At 38.7% G+C, this 21,990-nt stretch overlaps 2 protein-coding genes across 2 annotated transcripts in view; both read right to left on the bottom strand.

Moving 5' to 3' along the window:
• Positions 1-594: 594 nt before the first annotated feature.
• LOC101744001 (zinc finger protein 277) lies at positions 595-4,562 on the bottom strand. The gene is made up of 2 exons (XM_004931761.5): positions 4,148-4,562; positions 595-3,448 (listed from the first exon to the last, which is right to left on the bottom strand). The coding sequence occupies exons 1-2, from the start codon at positions 4,395-4,397 to the stop codon at positions 2,421-2,423; spliced, it is 1,278 nt and encodes a 425-aa protein (XP_004931818.1). The 5' UTR covers positions 4,398-4,562; the 3' UTR covers positions 595-2,420.
• Positions 4,563-8,482: 3,920 nt separating this feature from the next.
• Positions 8,483-21,990, bottom strand: part of LOC105842389 (protein NDNF) — a 44,184-nt gene continuing 30,676 nt past the window's right edge. Inside the window, exons 6-13 of the mRNA XM_038021201.2 lie at positions 19,507-19,766; positions 18,274-18,368; positions 16,341-16,499; positions 14,752-14,863; positions 13,318-13,487; positions 11,977-12,125; positions 11,467-11,571; positions 8,483-10,366 (exon numbers count right to left, since the gene is read on the bottom strand). Of these exons, the coding sequence (XP_037877129.2) occupies positions 10,225-10,366; positions 11,467-11,571; positions 11,977-12,125; positions 13,318-13,487; positions 14,752-14,863; positions 16,341-16,499; positions 18,274-18,368; positions 19,507-19,766 (1,192 nt within the window). The 3' untranslated portion in view covers positions 8,483-10,224. The remainder of the gene's footprint in view (positions 10,367-11,466; positions 11,572-11,976; positions 12,126-13,317; positions 13,488-14,751; positions 14,864-16,340; positions 16,500-18,273; positions 18,369-19,506; positions 19,767-21,990) is intronic.

Genomic DNA, 21,990 nt, shown 5'->3' with positions numbered 1-21,990 from the left:
CGCACACACGCATGCATACTATTTATTGTCAAACTTTTCTTCTTGACGTCTGTGGTCAAATTGATAATAGAATAAATATTGTTTGTCTTTATTAATATTTTTTTATAGTGTAGTCTTGGCGAAATTTGTGATTATAGAAGTATAAAATACAATCATAATAGTGTACCAACTTATTATACAATTCCAATTAATTATAATCGAATTTCGACCACTGCGGGACCTCTAGTTTATATTAATCTAGATAATTTATTAAGTTTTTATACATAGTTACTGTCTTTGTTGCATGTGTGTGCTTTAGTATAATATATGTTGGTTTGACTGCACTTCATTTTTATTATTTTATGGCGCCCTGAGAATTTTTTTTAAGACACTCATACTCCACTGCGGCTGCCTCCGGTTGGTGTAACGATAACCGTTACAGTAGTTATAAAAAAGAAAAATGTTTTTTTTTCTTTCTAAATATATGTATTTCATATTTATTATTCTTTTCATAATACACGATACATTCATTTTAAAATATACAAAAATGACAAATACGTTCGACTTAATACTATTATTACTTGATATAAGCGTATTAATTTATAACTGCATTACAGTTAGCTTGATATATAAAATATCAAGAACAATAAAAACTTAAACATTTGACATAGGTAACAAAAGATTTTGTAATCGGCGATGACAAATATCAAATTGAACAAGACCTTTACACATATTATTTTATACATAAAAATAATACTAAACGTATATTAGAAGCAATAAAAGATTCAGTCGCCTTTTTTTATGGCTTAGATGGGTGGACGAGCTCACAGCCCACCTGGTGTTAAGTGGTTACTGGGGCCCATAGACATCCACAACGTAAATGCGCCACCTACCTTGAGATATAAGTTCTAGGGTCTCATGTATAGTTACAACGGCTGTCCCACCCTTCAAACCGAAACGCATTACTGCTTCACGGCAGAAATAGGCAGGATGGTGGTACCTATCCGCGCGGACCCACAAGAGGTCCTACCACCAGTAAATTTTCGTATTCCATCACTCACACACATCATAAACATCCTTGACACAAAATAACAATATTGCTATTTATTGCACAACCAATAATATTGCTAGTGTAGAATAGTAGTGAGAAAAGAGACAAGTATATATAAACAAGATCAGAAAGATTTCTGCTAGGTCTTTTTGTATACGGATTTAAAATATATGAGTCGACTATTATCAAAGCCGGCAATCTGACTTTTGGACAATGATTGGTAAATCAGAAAAACGAATTATTGACTTTGTATTCCATTGGCAGTCACAAAACTCTTCGGAACGACATCTTGGATAAATAACAGGTTAACTATTAACCTTTATTTAATGCAGGTTTTGAACCGTATTCTTTGAAGGAGACGATTATATTCAAATCAATCTGTATTGTCATATCAATAAAAATGTTTTGTCCAAATGCACAGATTGCCACCTTTGATAATAGACGACTCATATACAGATAAAAATGAAATTCTCACTTATGACAAGTTCTCTGAAACTATCCACGCGATAGATTTTAAATTTTGGCATAAATCCTTCTTATGCTATATCATGCGATCACTTAGAACGAAATTTGGCCAAAAATCATTTTAATTTAATAACATTTTTTAATTAAATCAATTAAAAGTTCACATTTTTAACACATCAACATGATAACCATGGCCAAAAATGGCTGTAAAACAATTTATTTATCTTAAAACAACCAGATTACATTATTTAAATACACTATACAGATAATGAGACATTTAAATAAACTGATAAATCCTACTATTTTTTTATTGCTTTGGTGGGTGGGGGAGCTTACGGTCCACCTGGTGTTAAGTGGTTACCACAGCCCATAGACATGAAAAGTCACCACCCATTTGCAGACCAGAGTTCTATGTGTCAATTTTCCAGAACACCAACTGCCTCACCCTGACGGCAAAAAGTGGGCAGGGTGGACTCATATGGACTCACAGGATGTCCTAACATTAGTAATTATGTTAATTATAATTTTTACAGGTTAAATTTTTATTACACGATCTTATTTCTTCAGCATGAAAGTTCTTTATCAATATTTGTTGGATACGTAATTCATTTGAAATACTAGTAACTGGCTGTGGGATTCCATCACTGACACAACCGCATCATCTCAATACAAATGCAACGGGCAACTTATAATTTCACAACTCACACATAAGATTCCTTCTACCTTTACGCAAAATCGACGCATTTCAAGTCACTCAGGATTAGCACTACCACCTCAATTGTATGAGATGTGTTAAGGCAAAAAGTCCCTTATTTCATTATTGCTATTTGATTTATAACGAGCTTCATTGAAAATACACTTTAAACTATATTATAGTCCTTATGGCTATATAAGGTTAAGCTGAAAGTTCAATTCATAATTCAATTCAATCATCAAGTACTGCTAGTGCCATCTCTTTGGATATGTTATCTGACATTACATTTTGGTTCTCTGTTTCTCTCTCATCACCGGACCACCAGCTCTCATCGTCATCTTGTATGAAACACAAGAACAAATCATCTTCATATGTTGGAAAATAATATTCAGGTTGATCCCATCTATCTCGACTCAAGGTCATATGTTTTTTCTCTTTGATGTGCTTTTCTAAATTTTTTGAATCATCAAACTTTGTATCGCAAGCTAGACATTGCTTTAAATGTATTTGACGTCTTATAAAGTTAACGATTTTGACCTTTTGATAAAAATCTAATCCGTTTGTCGCATCCATGAATGAGAATTCGTGTTTAGTGTCCATGTGGGTTAAAATATACTCGTACTCGGTTTCGGTGTGGTCACATAGAAGGCAGGTTATAAGTGGACCATTATCTTCAGTCCATTCTGACCATTCTGGGTCGCTATCCACATTTGAATCACGTTCATATGCATTCTGATTTGTATTCCTGTTTGTTATATTTTTTTTGTCTTGATCACCGATATAATTAACTAAAAAGTATTTATCATATTCTTTGTTCTCAGCATTGATTCGTTTGTGACCTTTCTTTCTCATGTGCTCCTTTAAGACTGACCTATCATTGAAATGACCTTCGCAATAAATACACTGCAACTTTTCCAGTTTCGAATCAAGAGTGTTGATTAAATCATCGATGAATATTAGGTTATCTGGTTTTGCTATATGAAAATTATGTTTCTCATACAAATGGCTTAGATAATGCACTCTTGTCGTGTTGGAAGTGTAACGGCAAAATAAACATTCTCTAATGAAGTTTTTGTCTTCACGTTCAAATTGATGTCTTTCCAATAGTTTCCGTAGTTTAGTTTGTTGTAGATTTGAACGTAATTCTTTGTCTTCTGGCAGAACGTCACTTAGTAAATAATATTTTTCATCTTTAGATTTTGTCCCATCGGGTTTGTTATCTAGAAGCATTGTGGTGCAGTAAAACGGAAGGCTGTTATCTGAAAATTGAGAAATAATTATAATTATTAAAAATAAGATGAACCGCTTATTGGTAGATTCACTTGAATAGCTATGCCGTTACCAAAAGTTTATTTTTTTTATATTGTGTACTTTTTAGGAGACACAATATTGGCTGGCTTTTTGATAGCTAAAGGAATAAAAAAAGAGGTATTTTTTATTGCTTAGATTGATGGACGAGCTCACAGCCCACCGGGTGTTTACTAGAGCCCATAGACAACACCACATTTACATACAAGCATTACACCCCTGAATCAGCACTGATGATTTTTAGAAGAATGCAGCCCAACAACCAATCCTTTGCCAACAGCTAGGAGATCAACTTCTCAAAGCGAAGACAGAAACTTCAATGATATTTTCATCAGTATATAAGTATATATGATTTGTAGCTTTTATGGATTTTTTATACAAATTTTTTCTGTAATTGAGTGAATAGTTTCACATCCCATCTGGTATCTAATGATCACTGAGGACTGGTAGAACATCATAACGAGAATCAAACGATTATCAGCCCATCTTGCAATATATCTGAATGCTTATTACAATTGTGTAATGGCTGTTTTGATTAGACTTCAGATTAATGTCCACAAACTATGGCATACATTCAAAGATCCTACATTAATGTTTAAGCATGTACGAATTTTGGAAATTTTCTTTGGATATGAAGTTACCAAAATTACCTTTGAACCGAAGTCGCCAATATCGCAAGTATTCTTTCAAATCAGCTATCTGATTAACATCGGCTATCACTAACCGGTGCTCCATAAACAGATGAGTTAGGAACTGCTTCTCACGTTCGGGAAAAGTAAACTTCTCCTCACACAGCACACAAGAGCATTCTACAGATTCGTCGTTTTGGAAAATCGTGGGTTTTAAATTATTTTGATGCAATGTCAGAGGCCCGAAGAATTTTTTTTGACAATTAGACATTGTGATGATTTAATAATATTAACAGGTCACTTTGAAAACTATTTTTTTAAACGGATATCTTCAATTCAACAGCTACACATTGGAAATCAATTTAAATTAGGTCTATGATTTAAATGCCTTTTTTATTTTATTAAATCAATTCTTTTGATTGATCGTTATAATGTCGTACGTCAAATTACTGCTTGTCTGCTATATCCGGCAAGGAAAACATAGCCTGTAAAGCCAGTTTCTTTATACCAAATAATGAAATCATGTCTGTTGCTACCAAACTGGAATGTAGCGAAGTTAAAAGAGTTGAGATGAGAAATTTCTAGGTAATAACCGTAGGTCTTTAATAATCAGAATGACTGTAATATATATCAGGTTTTCCGATAAACCCTTAAAACAACACTTCAAAGAGATATAAAATATTATAGTATCATTATGTAATTCAGATTTGTCACAAAGTAATTTGTTTTAATGTCATAATTTTATATTTCATAGATAAAAGAATGGTTATTTAATATGAAAAATGTGCTCTTTTAATAACAATCCTTTAGTTTACTATAAAGATCGCTACGAGTGGGATGTTGTAAAAAGTATAGTTTTTATTTATTTTTTTATTGATGGGTGAACGAGTTCTCGGGCAACCTGTTGTGAAATTATTACTGGATCCCAAAACTTTCACTATATATATGCTACTACCTTGAGCCTTGAGACAAGCTGTGTATACCTTCATTACATCATACAGCTGCCTTTGTGGAGTTTGAGCCCTAGCATAGATGCATCGTTTGACACGAGCAAATGTTCAAGTTCAATGGACTTTTAGGAAGACTTATAGAGGCATCTTCAATTTCGCCTGTTAATACAATTTTATTACATTTTTTCCACACTTGTGCACTTTCCACAACCCCGAATGGCAGGCGGCTTGACGCGTTAGTCGATGATCTCGCCTTCGATATCGTCGCTCCGCTAACCCCGACTCACTACCCGCTAAATATCGCGCATCGCCCGGATATACTCGACATAGCGTTATTAAAAAACGTAACTCTGCGCTTACACTCGATCGAAGTAGTTTCAGAGTTAGATTCAGACCACCGTCCCGTCGTTATGAAGCTCGGTCGCGCTCCCGATTCCGTTCCCGTCACGAGGACTGTGGTGGATTGGCACACGCTGGGCATCAGCCTGGCTGAATCTGATCCACCATCGCTTCCGTTTAGTCCGGACTCTGTCCCGTCTCCTCAGGATACCGCTGAAGCCATAGACATCGTAACGTCACACATCACCTCGACATTAGATAGGTCATCGAAGCAAGTTGTAGCGGAGGACTTCCTTCACCGCTTCAAATTGCCCGACGATATTAGGGAACTCCTTAGAGCTAAGAACGCCTCGATCCGTGCGTACGATAGGTATCCTACCGCGGAAAATCGTATTCGAATGCGTGCCCTACAACGCGACGTAAAGTCTCGCATCACCAAAGTCCGAGATGCCAGATGGTCTGATTTCTTAGAAGGACTCGCGCCCTCTCAAAGGTCTTACTACCGCTTAGCTCGTACTCTCAAATCGGATACGGTAGTAACTATGCCCCCCCTCGTAGGCCCCTCAGGCCGACTCGCGGCGTTCGATGATGACGAAAAAGCAGAGCTGCTGGCCGATACATTGCAAACCCAGTGCACGCCCAGCACTCAATCCGTGGACCCTGTTCATGTAGAATTAGTAGACAGTGAGGTAGAACGCAGAGCCTCCTTGCCACCCTCTGATGCGTTACCACCCGTCACCCCGATGGAAGTTAAAGACTTGATCAAAGACCTACGTCCTCGCAAGGCTCCCGGTTCCGACGGTATATCCAACCGCGTTATTAAACTTCTACCCGTCCAACTCATCGTGATGTTGGCATCTATTTTCAATGCCGCTATGGCGAACTGTATCTTTCCCGCGGTGTGGAAAGAAGCGGACGTTATCGGCATACATAAACCCGGTAAACCAAAAAATCATCCGACGAGCTACCGCCCGATTAGCCTCCTCATGTCTCTAGGCAAACTGTATGAGCGTCTGCTCTACAAACGCCTCAGAGACTTCGTCTCATCCAAGGGCATTCTTATCGATGAACAATTCGGATTCCGTACAAATCACCCATGCGTTCAACAGGTGCACCGCCTCACGGAGCACATTCTTGTGGGGCTTAATCGACCAAAACCGTTATACACGGGAGCTCTCTTCTTCGACGTCGCAAAAGCGTTCGACAAAGTCTGGCACAATGGTTTGATTTTCAAACTATTCAACATGGGCGTGCCGGATAGTCTCGTGCTCATCATACGGGACTTCTTGTCGAACCGCTCTTTTCGATATCGAGTCGAGGGAACCCGCTCCTCCCCACGACCTCTCACAGCTGGAGTCCCGCAAGGCTCTGTCCTCTCACCCCTCCTATTTAGCTTATTCGTCAACGATATTCCCCGGTCGCCGCCGACCCATTTAGCTTTATTCGCCGACGACACGACTGTTTACTATTCTAGTAGAAATAAGTCCCTAATCGCGAAGAAGCTTCAGAGCGCAGCCCTAGCCCTAGGACAGTGGTTCCGAAAATGGCGCATAGACATCAACCCAGCGAAAAGTACTGCGGTGCTATTTCAGAGGGGAAGCTCCACACGGATTTCCTCCCGGATTAGGAGGAGGAATCTCACACCCCCGATTACTCTCTTTAGACAACCCATACCCTGGGCCAGGAAGGTCAAGTACCTGGGCGTTACCCTGGATGCATCGATGACATTCCGCCCGCATATAAAATCAGTCCGTGACCGTGCCGCGTTTATTCTCGGTAGACTCTACCCCATGATCTGTAAGCGGAGTAAAATGTCCCTTCGGAACAAGGTGACACTTTACAAAACTTGCATAAGGCCCGTCATGACTTACGCGAGTGTGGTGTTCGCTCACGCGGCCCGCACACACATAGACACCCTCCAATCCCTACAATCCCGCTTTTGCAGGTTAGCTGTCGGGGCTCCGTGGTTCGTGAGGAACGTTGACCTACACGACGACCTGGGCCTCGAATCAATTCGGAAATACATGAAGTCAGCGTCGGAACGATACTTCGATAAGGCTATGCGTCATGATAATCGCCTTATCGTTGCCGCCGCTGACTACTCCCCGAATCCTGATCATGCAGGAGCCAGTCACCGTCGACGCCCTAGACACGTCCTTACGGATCCATCAGATCCAATAACCTTTGCATTAGATGCCTTCAGCTCTAATACTAGAGGCAGGCTTAGGGACCCCGGTAACCGTACTCGTCGAACTCGACAAAGAGGTCGACGTGCAACCTAACCCATGCATCAGCCCGCTGAGTTTCTCGCCGGATCTTCTCAGCGGGTCGCGATTCCGATCCGGTAGTAGATTCATTCGCGAAACAATTGCTCTTGAGTTGTTAGGTCTCCTTCGGAGGCGCTCGGGCAGTTGTTAGCAAATCCCATCCCTCTTGGCTGAGCCTTTGCTCGCTCACCTGTCCTGGTGAAACTGGAAAGGCCTTCGGGCCACCAGTAAACTTTCAATCATAAAAAAAAAAAAAAAAAAAAAATAAAAAAAAAAAAAAAAAAAAAAAAAAAAACTTGTGCACTTTCATAAATATTAAAACAGTTCATATGGTATCACTGTTACACATTTAAGCCGGCTGTTACCTAAAACCTAACCTTAATTAAAAAAAAGTAAAATAAGATTTTTTTTTATTCAAGCGACCTTTTTTAGTCATGTGGCACCGTTACATATTCGAAAACTTTTACAATACCATTAAAAAGCAACGTATGATTTTAAAAATATCCCGCATTTATTTTTCCTACCTATGCTGATAGCATTGAGAGGCTATTTCAGCTTCGCCCTAACGTTTGTAGGTGAGCTCGCGGGGCTCAACCGGAGAGATGCTAACACTGACCCTAGCAAGAGCAGTGCTTCGCAGAATCTACCACCGGATATCCCGCGCAATTTTTTGACGACCGCATGATGTTGTCATTAAATGTACAAATTGTACTTATTAATATAGTTAAATGGCACAATAAACTTTGTATGTAGGTATAAGTTAGTAAAAGTTTGGGTTAAAAAACAATAAATAAAATTGCTAGATTTCGTTAACTTTATTTTGAAAGACATAAGTATCTTAATTATGCTAATATGTAATACAGCTACAGTATTTTATTTACATGATTATTATTATTAAATAGGAACTGAAAATATTACGTTTTCACGTTCTGTATAAATGCCACAATGTCCAGTCAAACAATAATAATTCATAATATTTACTACCCAGCCTTAACAAATTAAACTTACCTACCCACTAAATAAAACATTTAACTTTTTATTTATGTGTCTAGAGCAATTAAATTAAAATGTTAAAATTAAAATAAATATTTACATTCACTTAATTTATAATTAGGTTACGCTTAAGGCTTGCCGATAGCTTCATGAATATTTCTCCTCAAATCGAATCATATTATGTACACACTACGTACCGTTTTGTATATTTTATATCTACAAATATAGCCCACAGTTGCGCATGTTAACATAAAAAATAATTTACACAGACCAGTAATTAATAATTGCACTATAATTATGTACGTATATTTTAATTAATTGTCTGTTTTATTTTTTTTCATTACAAAAAACAAAGGTTAAAGCTTAAAATTCCCAAAAATAGACCTAGAAAGTGTATTCGAAAGTGTTAAATGATTGTCGGCAAACCTGTGCGCAATTATTATGTCGGTATCCACAATTTTCTTAAATTGAGTTTAATTAAAATAAATCAACAAAATGTTAAACACTATATTGAAGTGCACAATTAAAAGTTTTAGCGTACCTATATCCCCATTGTTTTATTTAATAACAATTGAGGCTGTCAGAACAAAGGTGGCCTAAGCCTACCATAATGTGGAGATAATGAGGTCTGAATTTACTTATACAGTAGGTACTTAGTAGGCAAAAATAATACGCGCAAAAATAATGTTTACAAAGCCATCTGTTATCTATGGGCGATACTAGTGATATGCTGCTTTTGCATCAACATTTATTGCTTACATTTTAAATAAATTGCAATATAGAAGCACTAATATGAAAGTTCGTGGGTTAGGTCACTTTTGCGCTGACGGCCTCAATTCTACTTGAAAATTGTAATACTAAATTTATGTATCTAATACTGTTTTCAGATTTTTCACAGGTAACTTGTGTTTTTTGAATTCGCATATCTATATTTGAGACATATATTCGTTAGCAGAAATAACAATTATAATTTTACATTAATCATAGCGTATACAAAAAGCGGAATAAGCGTTTCCGAAACTGCAACAACTCATACATAAGTTAAGTATAACTGAAGACAATAAGCCAAAAATTCACAGTTTGTTCAGACTTAGGTGACGTGCATTCCGTTACACACAGAATATGAAACACCTAAAATATAATTTATCTAATCAAAAATCTTGAATCCAAACGAATAAAAATTGTTTTAACATCCTTTTTTTTATTGCTTAGATGGGTGGACGAGTTCACAGCCCACCTGGTGTTAAGTGGTTACTGGAGCCCATAGACATCCACAACGTAAATGCGCCACCCACCTTGAGATATAAGTTCTAAGGCCTCACGTATAGTTACAACGGCTGCCCCACCCTTCAAACCGAAACGCATTACTGTTTCACGGCAGAAATAGGCAGGGTGGTGGTACCCATCCGCGCGGACTCGCAAAAGGTCCTACCACTAGTAAATACTATTTTATAATATCTTAAATACCAAAGTTACAGTTAAATATCTATACAATCATTGAATTAATTCAATAAAAAATGCACGTTTTATTGTTTTGATTCCAGTTTTTTCATTTTTCTCGGCACGATGCATTTGTGTCCGCATACAAAACTTTGTAGGGCACTGAGCTTCCCCGGACAGCGGCTGTAACTTGAATAGCGTATTTTTTCCCCGGGGTCAATCCGTTGATTTTTTGAATAATGACATTCGCTCTGCTCAGAGAAAACAGTAAAATAAAAGTTTCGCAATTAAATTAATTTATTATTAAGGTTGTTTCTTTGTTTTCACTAAAACAATCTTGAAGAACACACATCCAGAAATCGTTCATGAAATCTCCAAGCACTAACTTGCAATCGACTTATCTAAATTATACTCTTCTTTAAAATAGGCTATTTGTAAGTAGCCTTAAAATAATATAGCTACGTCCAAGCATAGTTAGGAAAAAAAAAACTTAGTACTAAATGACAACATTATTTTGTTTGTAATTTAAAGCGTGTCCAGTGAAGACGGTAATTAAAACAGATATTATTGTGTCTAATAGTAATATCGAATTTAGTCTAATAATATCTATTGCATTCTTTAGTAGCTATTCTAAATACAATATTATACTTAGTCTGGCCATAAATACTGTTACAATTAAAAATAAACAAAATATTTGAATTTGGAATTTGAATTTGGAATCTGTCATTTTTATATGATTGCTCATTGAGTTTTCTCATTTTGGCGCCAATACATTGTACAATATTTTGCGATAGTAAAATGGAGTGGGATTATAAACGCGTAATACGCAGTCTGGGTTGGAAACGAACGTTTCGGACTTCATCAGAGCTGAAGACTGGCCGTCGTCTAGTCCCGATCTTAATCCGCTTGATTATGATTTATGGTCAGTTTTAGAGAGTACGGCTTGCTCTAAACGCCATGATAATTTGGAGTCTCTAAAACAATCCGTACGATTGGCAGTGAACATTTTTCCCATGGAAAGAGTGCGTGCTTCTATTGATAACTGGCCTCAACGTTTAAAGGAGTGTATTGCAGCCAATGGAGACCACTTCGAATAAGCTTTTTATACTTTAAATTGTTTTATATTGATGTATTAAACTAACACACTCTAAAAGTAATAAATGTTATTTGCAATAGTTTTATTTTTATTTTTAATTGTAACAGTATTTATGGCCAGACTAAGTACATTTTATTAGCCTAAAAACGTCATCCTTGCATCTAATTCCAATTATCTTGGGTAGGACCTTTGGGTAGGGAGGATCTTTATTTTGGGTTAACTCAAAATAAAAGTGATTAAGTTATTAAAACTTACGTTTTTTTCTGGGACTGATTAATGCACTGGGTCCTCGTCGAATACTTTCTCATGGACGTGCATTCTAGCACTTCTTCATTACTATCTCGAACAATGGCGCAATATCTGCGTGTATTACAACATTTCCTGAATTTACACCAATCTAGTTATATCTTTTAGTGGTGGTAGGACGTCTTGTGACGACCCTAGACCGCCCTGCCTATTTCTACCGCGGAGCAGTAATGCGTTTGTATTGTCGAACAGATAATTCGACATTATGTGTCGAAGTGTGTGTGACAGTTGTTGATGTCTATAAGCTCGCTAACCACTTAGTATTATAAGCTAAGCCGTGAGCTTCTTCACTAGACTAAGAAAAAAAGTTCGTACAATGGTAAGAAGATTTCGATAATGAGAAGAACAATAATTCGATAAAAATATCATATTATTATACCATAGTTGATTTAAATTATAACATAATATTATTATAAGCACAGAGTTTATTTTAATTTGTGAATACAAGATTGTATATACCTTATCACATCTGTAGCATTATGTGTGGCCGGCAGGAAGGCGATGTCGACTGATCTGCAGGACCTCCGCGGTCGCAACTCCCTCACAATAGCACCGTCTCCTATAAGCTCAGGAGTGTTGATGCCCCATCTTGTAGTTGATGCTGTTAGCTAGAAGTAGCAAACAAACTTTTGGTGTAAATCACTTCTCCTCCACCGAATCAAACCAGATTCGGATGCGTCGTCTACAGCGGGATCTCAGATCTCGCTTCTGCAGGATATCTGTCGGAGCACCGTTGTTTGTGAGGAATGTAGATGACAAGAAACATTTCTTATCGGATCCTCCGAATTCACTCTCGGTGCTTTTAGGCCTCTCAAGCATCGGTCATCGTCCTCGTCCAATTCGTCGATTACGACGAATAGTTCGACGAGCGAACTGACCCACAAACACAGCCCACTGAGTTTCTCGCCGTATGTTCTCATTGGGTCGCGATTCCGATCCGGTGGTAGACTCAGCGAAGCACGGCTCTTGCTAGGGCTAGTGTTAGCAAATTCTCTCAGGTTGAGCCCGTGAGCTCACTTACACGTCCTGGCGTAGCTGGAATAGCCTTTTAGGCTACCAGTGAATCCACCCAGCGATAAGGGAAAAAAGAATCATTTCTCAATCAACATGATTCGAATACGAACTTTTGCTTCGCATCACATTTTACATAAAGCGATCCTTCACCGCGCTTACCTTTGTCTGTCCATATCACCAATGTTTTTTTTTTATTGCTTAGATGGGTGGATGTAAAAAATGTGGTACAAGAATACTATTATAACCATCATGAAATCACAGACGCCCACTGATGGATACAGACCTCTCCCAATTTACCCCATGAGCTTGATCAGCAGCTCTCCTCGTCAATTTCATGCCGGCCATTCTTCACAAGTCATCACACCATCCCACTCTACACAAGAACATTCTGTTACGCCGGTAAGAGTAACGCCATCTATCGTCGAATAGTCGAACGAATATCGAAGGAACTAGTAGCACCTAGAACGCTCGAGAAGTACAACGCCATCTATTATCAGATAGCGGAAACAATACTAGAGATGTGTGGAATATTCTCGATAATTCTAGGGATGAGGTATCGACTATAAAAGCGTTGCAGGGATGGCACGCAGGCAGTCAGTAATCGAACCTACTCGAAGCGAAACAGCGAACGGATCACCTGAAGCGAAGCGAAACAAGCGAATTGAGAGTTTTAAAGTGTTTGTTGAGTGTTTAAAGTGTTCTGAGTGTTGAACACCAGTGCGTAACAATACTTTTCTTTATTTGCTAATGTAATTTATGACTTCAGCTTTTAAATTCTAAATTTACCTCTACTGTAATAGCGCCATCCCTCTCCTTTCTAGTGGGGATTAGTTTGATGACGTATCGCATTCTGGTCTCTTCCGAACTCGAATCGAATTGAATAGAACCTTCGTCGCTCGTTTCTTGCATCGAAGAGGTTAAGGTCGGTGCCGGAACGAAGAACTTCAAATTTGGCTCTGCAAAATAACTATCCTTTGAAGGGAGATGAAGGGATGATCATGCAATCATATTGAATTCACCCCAAACGTAGCTTAGTTTCCCATAGAATTTACCGCTTTGAGAATTTCAAACGAATGACCTTTTATCGTCTAGTAGTTTTTTTTTTTTCGCTCTGCAGGCAGACGACTGTACGGCCCATCTGATGGTAAGTGGTTACCGTCGCTCATGGACGTCAGCAACGCCAGGGGCAGAGCCAAGCCGCTTCTCGATAGTGTAAAGGTTAACTCAAATTTGTATGTTTTTTTATTACTTAGATGGTTGGACGAGCTCACAGCCCACCTGGTGTTAAGTGGTTATTGGAGCCCATAGACATCTACAACGTAAATGCGCCACCCACCTTGAGATATAAGTTCTAAGTCTCAGTATAGTTACAACGGCTACCCCACCCTTCAAACCGAAACGCATTACTGCTTCACAGCAGAATTAGGCGGGTTGGTGGTACCTACCCGTGCGGATTCACAAAAGGTTCTATCACCAGTAACAACAGTTGTTGGAACGGTTGCCTACTTTTAGCGCCATGGCCGCTTTTGCAACTGTATACAAATTTGAGTTAACTCTTTCGCTATCGAGAACGTTAAAAAACTCGCACTAAGCACCCAGAATTCATAGACATTACGTGAATGTCGTCACCCACATTGAGGTATATGTATCAATGATGTATTATCATATTACGCCACTTTTAATTTTTATTACCCGATGTTATATTCCTTCAGAGGCAGAGGCAGAAATCCAATGCGCTCGTCGGACCAAATACGCTCCACTCTCAATACCTCAGTCCACGTTGCTATCCACACAGCCGAGGACAGGCAGGAATGGCACAAGATAATGCAGGAGAAAGTTATTAGAGGAGGCCACGATCCTCAGCACTGAGGATTATCGACGCAAGGAGGAGGATATTCCTTCATCGCATCGCCCGATACGAGCACCCGGAGCGTATTATCCTATAAGCCACGACAACTTCATTCGATTATAATATGTACGCTTTGCAACAGGAATGCACACTGCACTTAAATTGATTAAACAAATAATATACAAGCATCATTCTTTGATTAGCTTGGCATAATGTTTTAAGCTGATAAGAATCCGACAGACTCACAACATGAGAAAAACAATTTGTAATAACAGTAATAACGATTAAAAGGATACACAAAATAATAGCTAATGCAATGTATGCATTAATGAAACACTAACAAACTTCCTGTTAATAAATGATTTTATTACCTATATTACGAATATATTGAAGCCGTTTTCCTTTGACAAGCACTTCTAAGTCCACTGATCCTCCACAAGTCGATGCCATCAGCCACAAACCTCCAGCAGTCCCAATAGAGGCCTTACGAAGAACAATTAGAATGCTTAATGTATTTTATAATCGGGTAATTCTAATTATTGTAATTCTACTGGTGGTAGGTAAGACCTCTTGTGAGTCCGCGCGGGTAGGTACCACCACGCTGACTATTTGTGCCGTGAAGTAGTAATGCGTTTCGGTTTGAAGGGCGGGGCAGCCGTTGTAACTATACTGAGATCTTAGAACTTATAATTCAAGGTGGCTGGCGCATTTACGTTGTAGATGTCTACGGGCTCCAGTCACCGGTTAACACCAGGTGGGTTGTGAGCTCGTCCACCCATCTATACTATAAAAAAAATTAGTAATTAGACACAAGACTAAGCGATGCACTTCACTGTGCCATTGACCGAGATAAGTGGCTACAGGTCACATGAAAAGGTCTCAGGAGTTCGCATCAAGATCAGCACACGATCAAAGGAGGAGGATGTAAACAAAAAACCAGCATGTATTTAGTGCAGTCCATTATGCACTTTATTGCCAAAATCACATGACGTTATTTTGGTTTTCGCGATACTCAGACAATAAAATTACTAAATGATTATTACGTAGTTTAGCGCAATTAACACTAGATTACTCCCACAGACACAGCCCACTGAGTTTCTCGCCGGATCTTCTCAGTGGGTTGCGTTTCCGACCCGGTGGTAGATTCTGCGAAGCACTGCTCTTGCTGGGGTCAGTGTTAGCAATTCTCCGGTTTGAGCCCCGTGAGCTCACCTACACAAGCTAGGGTAAGCTGAAATAGCCTCTCAAGGCTATCAGCATAGGTAGGATTAAAAAAAAAACTAGATTACGGTTTAGTTAGGTGTTTTAACTGTCATTTCGTTGTTTCAGACGTTTTAAATACTATACAAGTTTCATTTTTTTCCCCTTAGGTACCTATGCTGATAGCTATTTCAGGTTCTCCTTGACGTGACGTGAGCTCACGGGGCTCAAGTCGGAGTATTGCTAATACTGGCCCTAGCAAGAGCAGTGCTTCGCAGAATCATCCGCCGGATCGGAAACGCGACCCATTGAGCAGATTTGGCAAGAAACTCAGTGGGCTGTGTTTATGGGTTAATTTACTCGTCGAGCCTTTCGTCGTAAGCGACGTGCTTAGAGACGTCGACTGTTTACCATTCGGTCCACAGGATCGGGTATGCAAGTTTCATGGTGACGAACGCTCGACACGTGGGAAATAACGTCCATTATTAGGCTAAACTAACCGTCCCTAAGTACGTCTACGCTATATACAATATTATAACACAATAAAAAAGAAAATCGAAAACCGAAGAGTGTAAAAATGTAATGTAAAGTAATAATAATGACACATGACAAGTATTTTTATGTTATTTTTAAAACTTGGACTATGTTGTACAAACTGTAAATAAAAAGATGATGTCGGAGTTAAACTCGCCTATGTAGGTAGTAACTTTTTTATGTCTACAATAAAGTTTAAATAAAATAATAAAATTAATTTCCTCACCTTGAAATAGAAAGCGGTTTTGCCTTTAATATCGGCTCTGTAAGGTACATTTTCGCGCAATCTTTTGGCGGTTGATGTCCTTGGTCGTATACTGCTGATGGCGAGTAGAGACCCAGAACGTCTATCCTTGGCCACTCCAAAGACGCTCACATAATAAGTCTACAAAATAAAATGAAAATTTGCTATATAAAACTCTGTTTAAAATAAGCCAAATTAATATTTTTTTTAATTTGGGCGAGCAAGAGCTCAGCCAGAAAGGTCGGGATTTGGTAACAGCTACCCGAGCGCCTCCAAGGGAGAACTAACAACTCAGGAGTAGCTGCTTCGCGAATGAAACTGTTTTTTTTTATTGATTAGATGGGTGAACGAGCTCACAGCCCACCTGGTGTTAAGTGGTTACTGGAGCCCATAGACATCTAGAACGTAAATGCGCCACCCACCTTGAGATATAAGTTCTAAGGTCTCAAGTATAGTTACAACGGCTGCCCCACCCTTCAAACCGAAACGCATTACTGCTTCACAGCAGAAATAGGCAGGGTGGTGGTACCTACCCGCGCGGAGTCACAAGAGGTCCTACCACCAGTAATTACGCGAATTATAAGTTTTCAGGTTTCACTTTTATTACACGATGTTATTCCTTCACCGTGGAAGTCAATCGTGAACATTTGTTGAGTACGTATTTCATTAGAAAAATTGGTACCCGCCTGCGGGATTCGAACACCGGTGCATCGCTTCAACACGAATGCACCGGACGTCTAATACTTTAGGCCACGACGAGTTCTACTACCAGATCGGACTCGCGACCCGCTGAGAAGATCCGGCGAGAAACTCAACGGGCTGATGCTTAGATTAGGTTGCACGTTGAACTCTTTGCTGAGTTCGACGAGTCTCCGAGTTCGACGAGTCTACTGTAAGCTGTGTTTTTTATAATACTATGGGACCGCTCTTGAAACTACCTAAAGGACTACTCTATCTTTTATATAAAGTACTAGCAATACCCGTCCGCTTCGCTGGGCATTTAAAATTAACATTATTATTTCTCACCCCCACAATGATTCTCATCATTAACGCCTCCGCAACTGGTGTAGGGAGTCGAACACTCATATAAGTTACTCACATGGATACCAAGTTTCAAGTCGATCGGATCGGTCAGTAGTTATAACGGAACATCCGTAAAAACCACTGTAGATTTATATATTAGTATACTCGTAGATACATGCTATCCTTTAAGTAATTTGATATTATTTCGTAAACCCGCAATGAACGCGTTTAAAATTTTTGGGGTCAACAACCGCGTACATTCCCCAGTTGGTATCGGACATCACAATCTAATTGTCGCTACATCGAACATTCGTCGATAATTCGACCACGGCCCTCTGAACACTGGGCGAGCTATCAGTTTCTTCACGAATCAATGAAATAAATGAAAAGGCGTATTTTGATTAACTAGAGGTCCCGCAGTAGTCGAAATTCGACTATAATTAATTGGAATTGTAAGTTTGTACACTATTATGATTGTATTTTATACTTCTAGAATCACAAATTTCACCAAGACTACACTATAAAAAATATTAACAAAGGCAAACAATATTTAATCTCAATTTGACAACAGACGTCAAGAACAAAAGTTTGACAATAAATAATATGCATGCATGTGTGCGTCAAATACATAGTATGTAGTGTGTGTAATGTTTTCTTTATTAATTTAATGTATTTTTTATGCATTATTTTAAAAAAAATATTAGCATCGTGCACTTCTTCTCTATATTCTCTAGAAGTGTGGAAAATTTCATACTCCTCCGTCCGCGCAATTTTCGTAAAAAGGGATACAAAGTTTTTGCTTCACGTATTAATATATAGATTTACACAATCTATTCATGTATAAATAGTTCAGTGACGTGTTTTACCAGGTCAAGCTATTAAGGATACATACGGCAGTTGGATCTAAGTTCTCAATAAGATGATGAGTTCGATCACCAACGCAAGCGATAACCGGATCTTCGTCCGAAGTTACTTTGGTACTGCGACCTGAAACAATTCAATTAGAAATGAAAGTATTTGTGGTGTTAAGTCCTTTTGTGCTGTTAAGACCGAATGTAATTATTGGTGTATAGTTTATCCACAAATAACAATAGTTGGCATTAAAAGTCAAAGCGAGAATAGCTTTGACTTTGTCCAAGTCATAAAGTGCTAAGGTTAACGTAAAATTGTAATAACTCTTACTTTTTTGGAGTTTACTCCTTTAGAATCGATTTACATATATAGGCCCGGGGTATGAAAATTATGGGGACCAAAATCGTACTAGCATGTCACACGAAATGCGTTATGCGCCTGATTGCGCATGTCACACGAAATGCGTTATCGCAGGTGACGCCGGGCTGCTGCGCCGGCAGTCCGCCACAAAGCCTCGTACTGATCGCGCGTTTCTCTCATTATTGTATTTTCATATATTTGTTAGTCGTTTGTTTTGTGTCTCGTTAATTTGTTAATAATCTGTAGTGTATCGTGTTGTCGTAATATAGAACTATTTCTCGTATTGTTTCGTTTAATTTTTTATATCCAGTAAACTCCAGTCGTGCGTCGGAGCGGACACACACACTTTTTTTTTCTACCTATGCTGATAGCCTTGAGAGGCTATATCAGCTTCTCCTTGACGTGTAGGTCAACCTGTGTCTCAAACCGAGTGTGTTGCTAACACTGGCCCTATTAAGACCAGTGCTTTGCAGAATCTACCACCGGATCGGAAACGCGACCCACTGAGAAGATCCGGCGAGAAACTCAGTGGGATGTGTCTATGGGCTAATTCACTCGTCGAGCCCTTCGTCGCAAGCGACGGGTTCGTCGAGGACGGTGACCGGGACTCTAACTTGCCGTCAAGTTGGACGTATTCTCGACTAACCACAACGACAACAAAAAAACTGCTTCTTATAGCTAAGTTAGCGCGAAAGAATTCAGATATGCGGTAGGCAGCGGCTTGGCTCTGCCCCTGGCATTGCTGAAGTCCATGGGCGACGGTAACCACTCGGGTGGGCCGTATGCTCGTCTGCCTATAAGGGCAATAAAAAAAACAAGATATGTTATCGTGAACCACTCAATTCACTTGACTTAGCTGAGACGACTCATACACCGGTCCAAATGTGACGTCTAATTAAAAAAAAAAACTTACCAAACTTCTTTCTTCTGTAGAAACTTCTGAAATGTCCGTCGAAAATGCTAAAGGCGTCTTCGACGTCATTGTTATTGTTGATCTCAGTCGATCGACTTCTACCGGCGACGTTATCTGATTCGGAAGCGGCTCCCGAACACAATCGATTTGTTTTAACGAGTCTATTCGGGTTGACGTCGTGATGTGCAGCGCATAGTGACGTGTAGTTTCTTCTGTGCGAAGCCACCACGCAGTATGAAGTGGCTTGCGGATCTATAGGGCTGCGAAACAGTTTTTTTTTTTAACAAAACCCGTTAATGTACAGTGAGTACGTGTGCTGCTCCGGTCACCACTGTAAGATATTAGAACGAAAGAAAAAAACCTAACAGGTTATTAGGTATATTGTATTAATCAAGTCTTGCTGGCTTTGTTTGTCGATCTTTGATTTTACTTTGATGCAATCGTTACGAAACTTCATAGGATCACTTGTCTGGTAAATCTCATCGAAATCAGTCCAATCGTTTCGGAGTAGGGAATATACATGGATATATTGGGTGTTAGGAAACCGCTTCTGAAAACGAAGACAGACGATAGTACTAATGACACCTTTGATGATACGTGTAAAAAAATCGCTGCGCCCATGCGGTCGTTGACCCGGGCATCAGCTGTTTTTGATGTTGTGTTTTGATTGCTGGTTTTTTTTAAAGTAATGTATTTTTTATGTAACTGTCGTTTCATTTCAAGCTGTACTTTTACGAGTGTACATGCGCGAAAGCTCTCCTGAAGCTATATTCAGACTCGCCAAGTTACGTCGGTCGTATTGTAATGAGCGATTTAGTGGGCAACTTCATTCTATTAATTTTGTGTCACGGTGCGCGCGCATCGTAAAATTTGACTCTCATCAATTTTTCATAACGCGCCTAAAGAAGTATAACTTCAAAAAAATGGTTGAATCGCGGAAATTACTTGATCAAAACTAACCACTGAGTGTATGTAGCCTTTATGGCTTGAGTGTTACTTTTGACACGAATCTTCTTCTCGCTGCCAGGATATTCATATGAAGCATAATTAGATTTATCATCATACCTGAAAATCATCGTATTGGGCATCGACCTCAAATATCACCGTTGTTAACAAGATAATAATAAAGCTTCCTTTGAAACTCACCATTTTACAATTTACAATGCGGAATTTTACGTATATCAACGTGAAGACGCTTTAAGCATGTAAATACGCTCAATTATGCTTCTTGAATTGATCCTATAGGTCGTCGTAGCGTTGGAACGCTTTGAAAAATGTCATTTAATTACTTTAATGGTAGCATAACTGCAACTTTAGACGCTGCGAGATACGCATGAAAAAGTTGTTTACTAGATAGCTAGGTGGCTATCTTTAGAGCTCACGTAGTGTATCGACCATATTGATAGAGATTTTAATGTCATCGAAAATTTTTTTGTGAGTCAATAGCTACTTTTTTTATTGTTTAGGCTTAAGATATTAAGCAGTTTTTATGGTCGAGATTAGGGACAACTGAGCCTTTATTGGAGAAAAGAGCTAACAGTTAAAACTTTTATAAAATACTAGCGACCCGCCCTCGCTTCGCTTCGGAAACATTAAAACACACATGAAACCAAAAAAATACAATAAAAAAAAATTAAAAAAAAGTAGCCTATGTTCATCAGCGACAATGTCGGCTTCTAATGGAAAAAGAATTTTTCAAATCAGTCCAGAAGTTTCGGAGCCTATTCGAAACAAACAAACAAACAAATCTTTCCTCTTTATAATATTAAAGTATAGAAGTATAGATTAGTTATAATATTAGTATAGATTAGCTTTTGTTCACAACTTTGTCCGCGTGAAATAGTTACTTCGGCATAACGCAAAATTTTACCCGTGACTTCATTTACGTAGGAAGTGAAAATATTTTTGAATAATAGAATCTTAAGGAGCTAGTTAAGGTATCAAAATCACGCTTTTTAACCGACTTCAAAAGAGGAGGCTATTAATTCGACCAACCTTTTTTTTACATAAAAAACCCGATTTTGAAACATCCTTTATTGGTGCTCCGCTTGTATTGTTCTTAGCGTGATGGTATATGAGTCGTCTATTATCAAAGGTGGCAATCTGTGCATTTGGACAAAAAAAAATTATTGATATGTCAATACAGATTGATTTGAATATAATCGTCTCCTTCAAAGAATACGGTTCAAAACCTGCATTAAATAAAGGTTAATACTTAACCTGTTATTTATCTAAGATGTCGTTCCGAAAAGTTTTGTGACTGCCAATGGAATACAAAGTCAATAATTCGTTTTTTTGATTTACCAATCATTGTCCAAAAGTCAGATTGCCGGCTTTGATAATAGTCGACTCATATATTCTATAGGCTTCTCCAATAAATAAGCTATCTACCACTGAAAGAATTTTTCAAATCGGACCAGTAATTCCTGAGATTAGCGCGTTCAACTAAACAAACAAACAAACTCGTCAGCTTTATAATATTGT

Source organism: Bombyx mori, chromosome 3 (assembly GCF_030269925.1).
Source record: "Bombyx mori chromosome 3, ASM3026992v2".
Classification (NCBI taxonomy): Eukaryota; Metazoa; Arthropoda; class Insecta; order Lepidoptera; family Bombycidae; genus Bombyx; species Bombyx mori.
Note: the sequence above shows the minus strand (reverse complement) of the source record. Positions and strands in the feature narration are given on the sequence as shown.

Bases quoted from the DNA above. Each gene is read 5' to 3' on its own strand.
- LOC101744001 (XM_004931761.5), bottom strand. From the start codon at position 4,397: ATGTCTAATTGTCAAAAAAAATTCTTCGGGCCTCTGACATTGCATCAA. The intron at 3,449-4,147 runs GTAATTTTGGTA...CTCAATTTTCAG, and splicing joins TTGGCGACTTCGGTTCAAAG to ATAACAGCCTTCCGTTTTAC.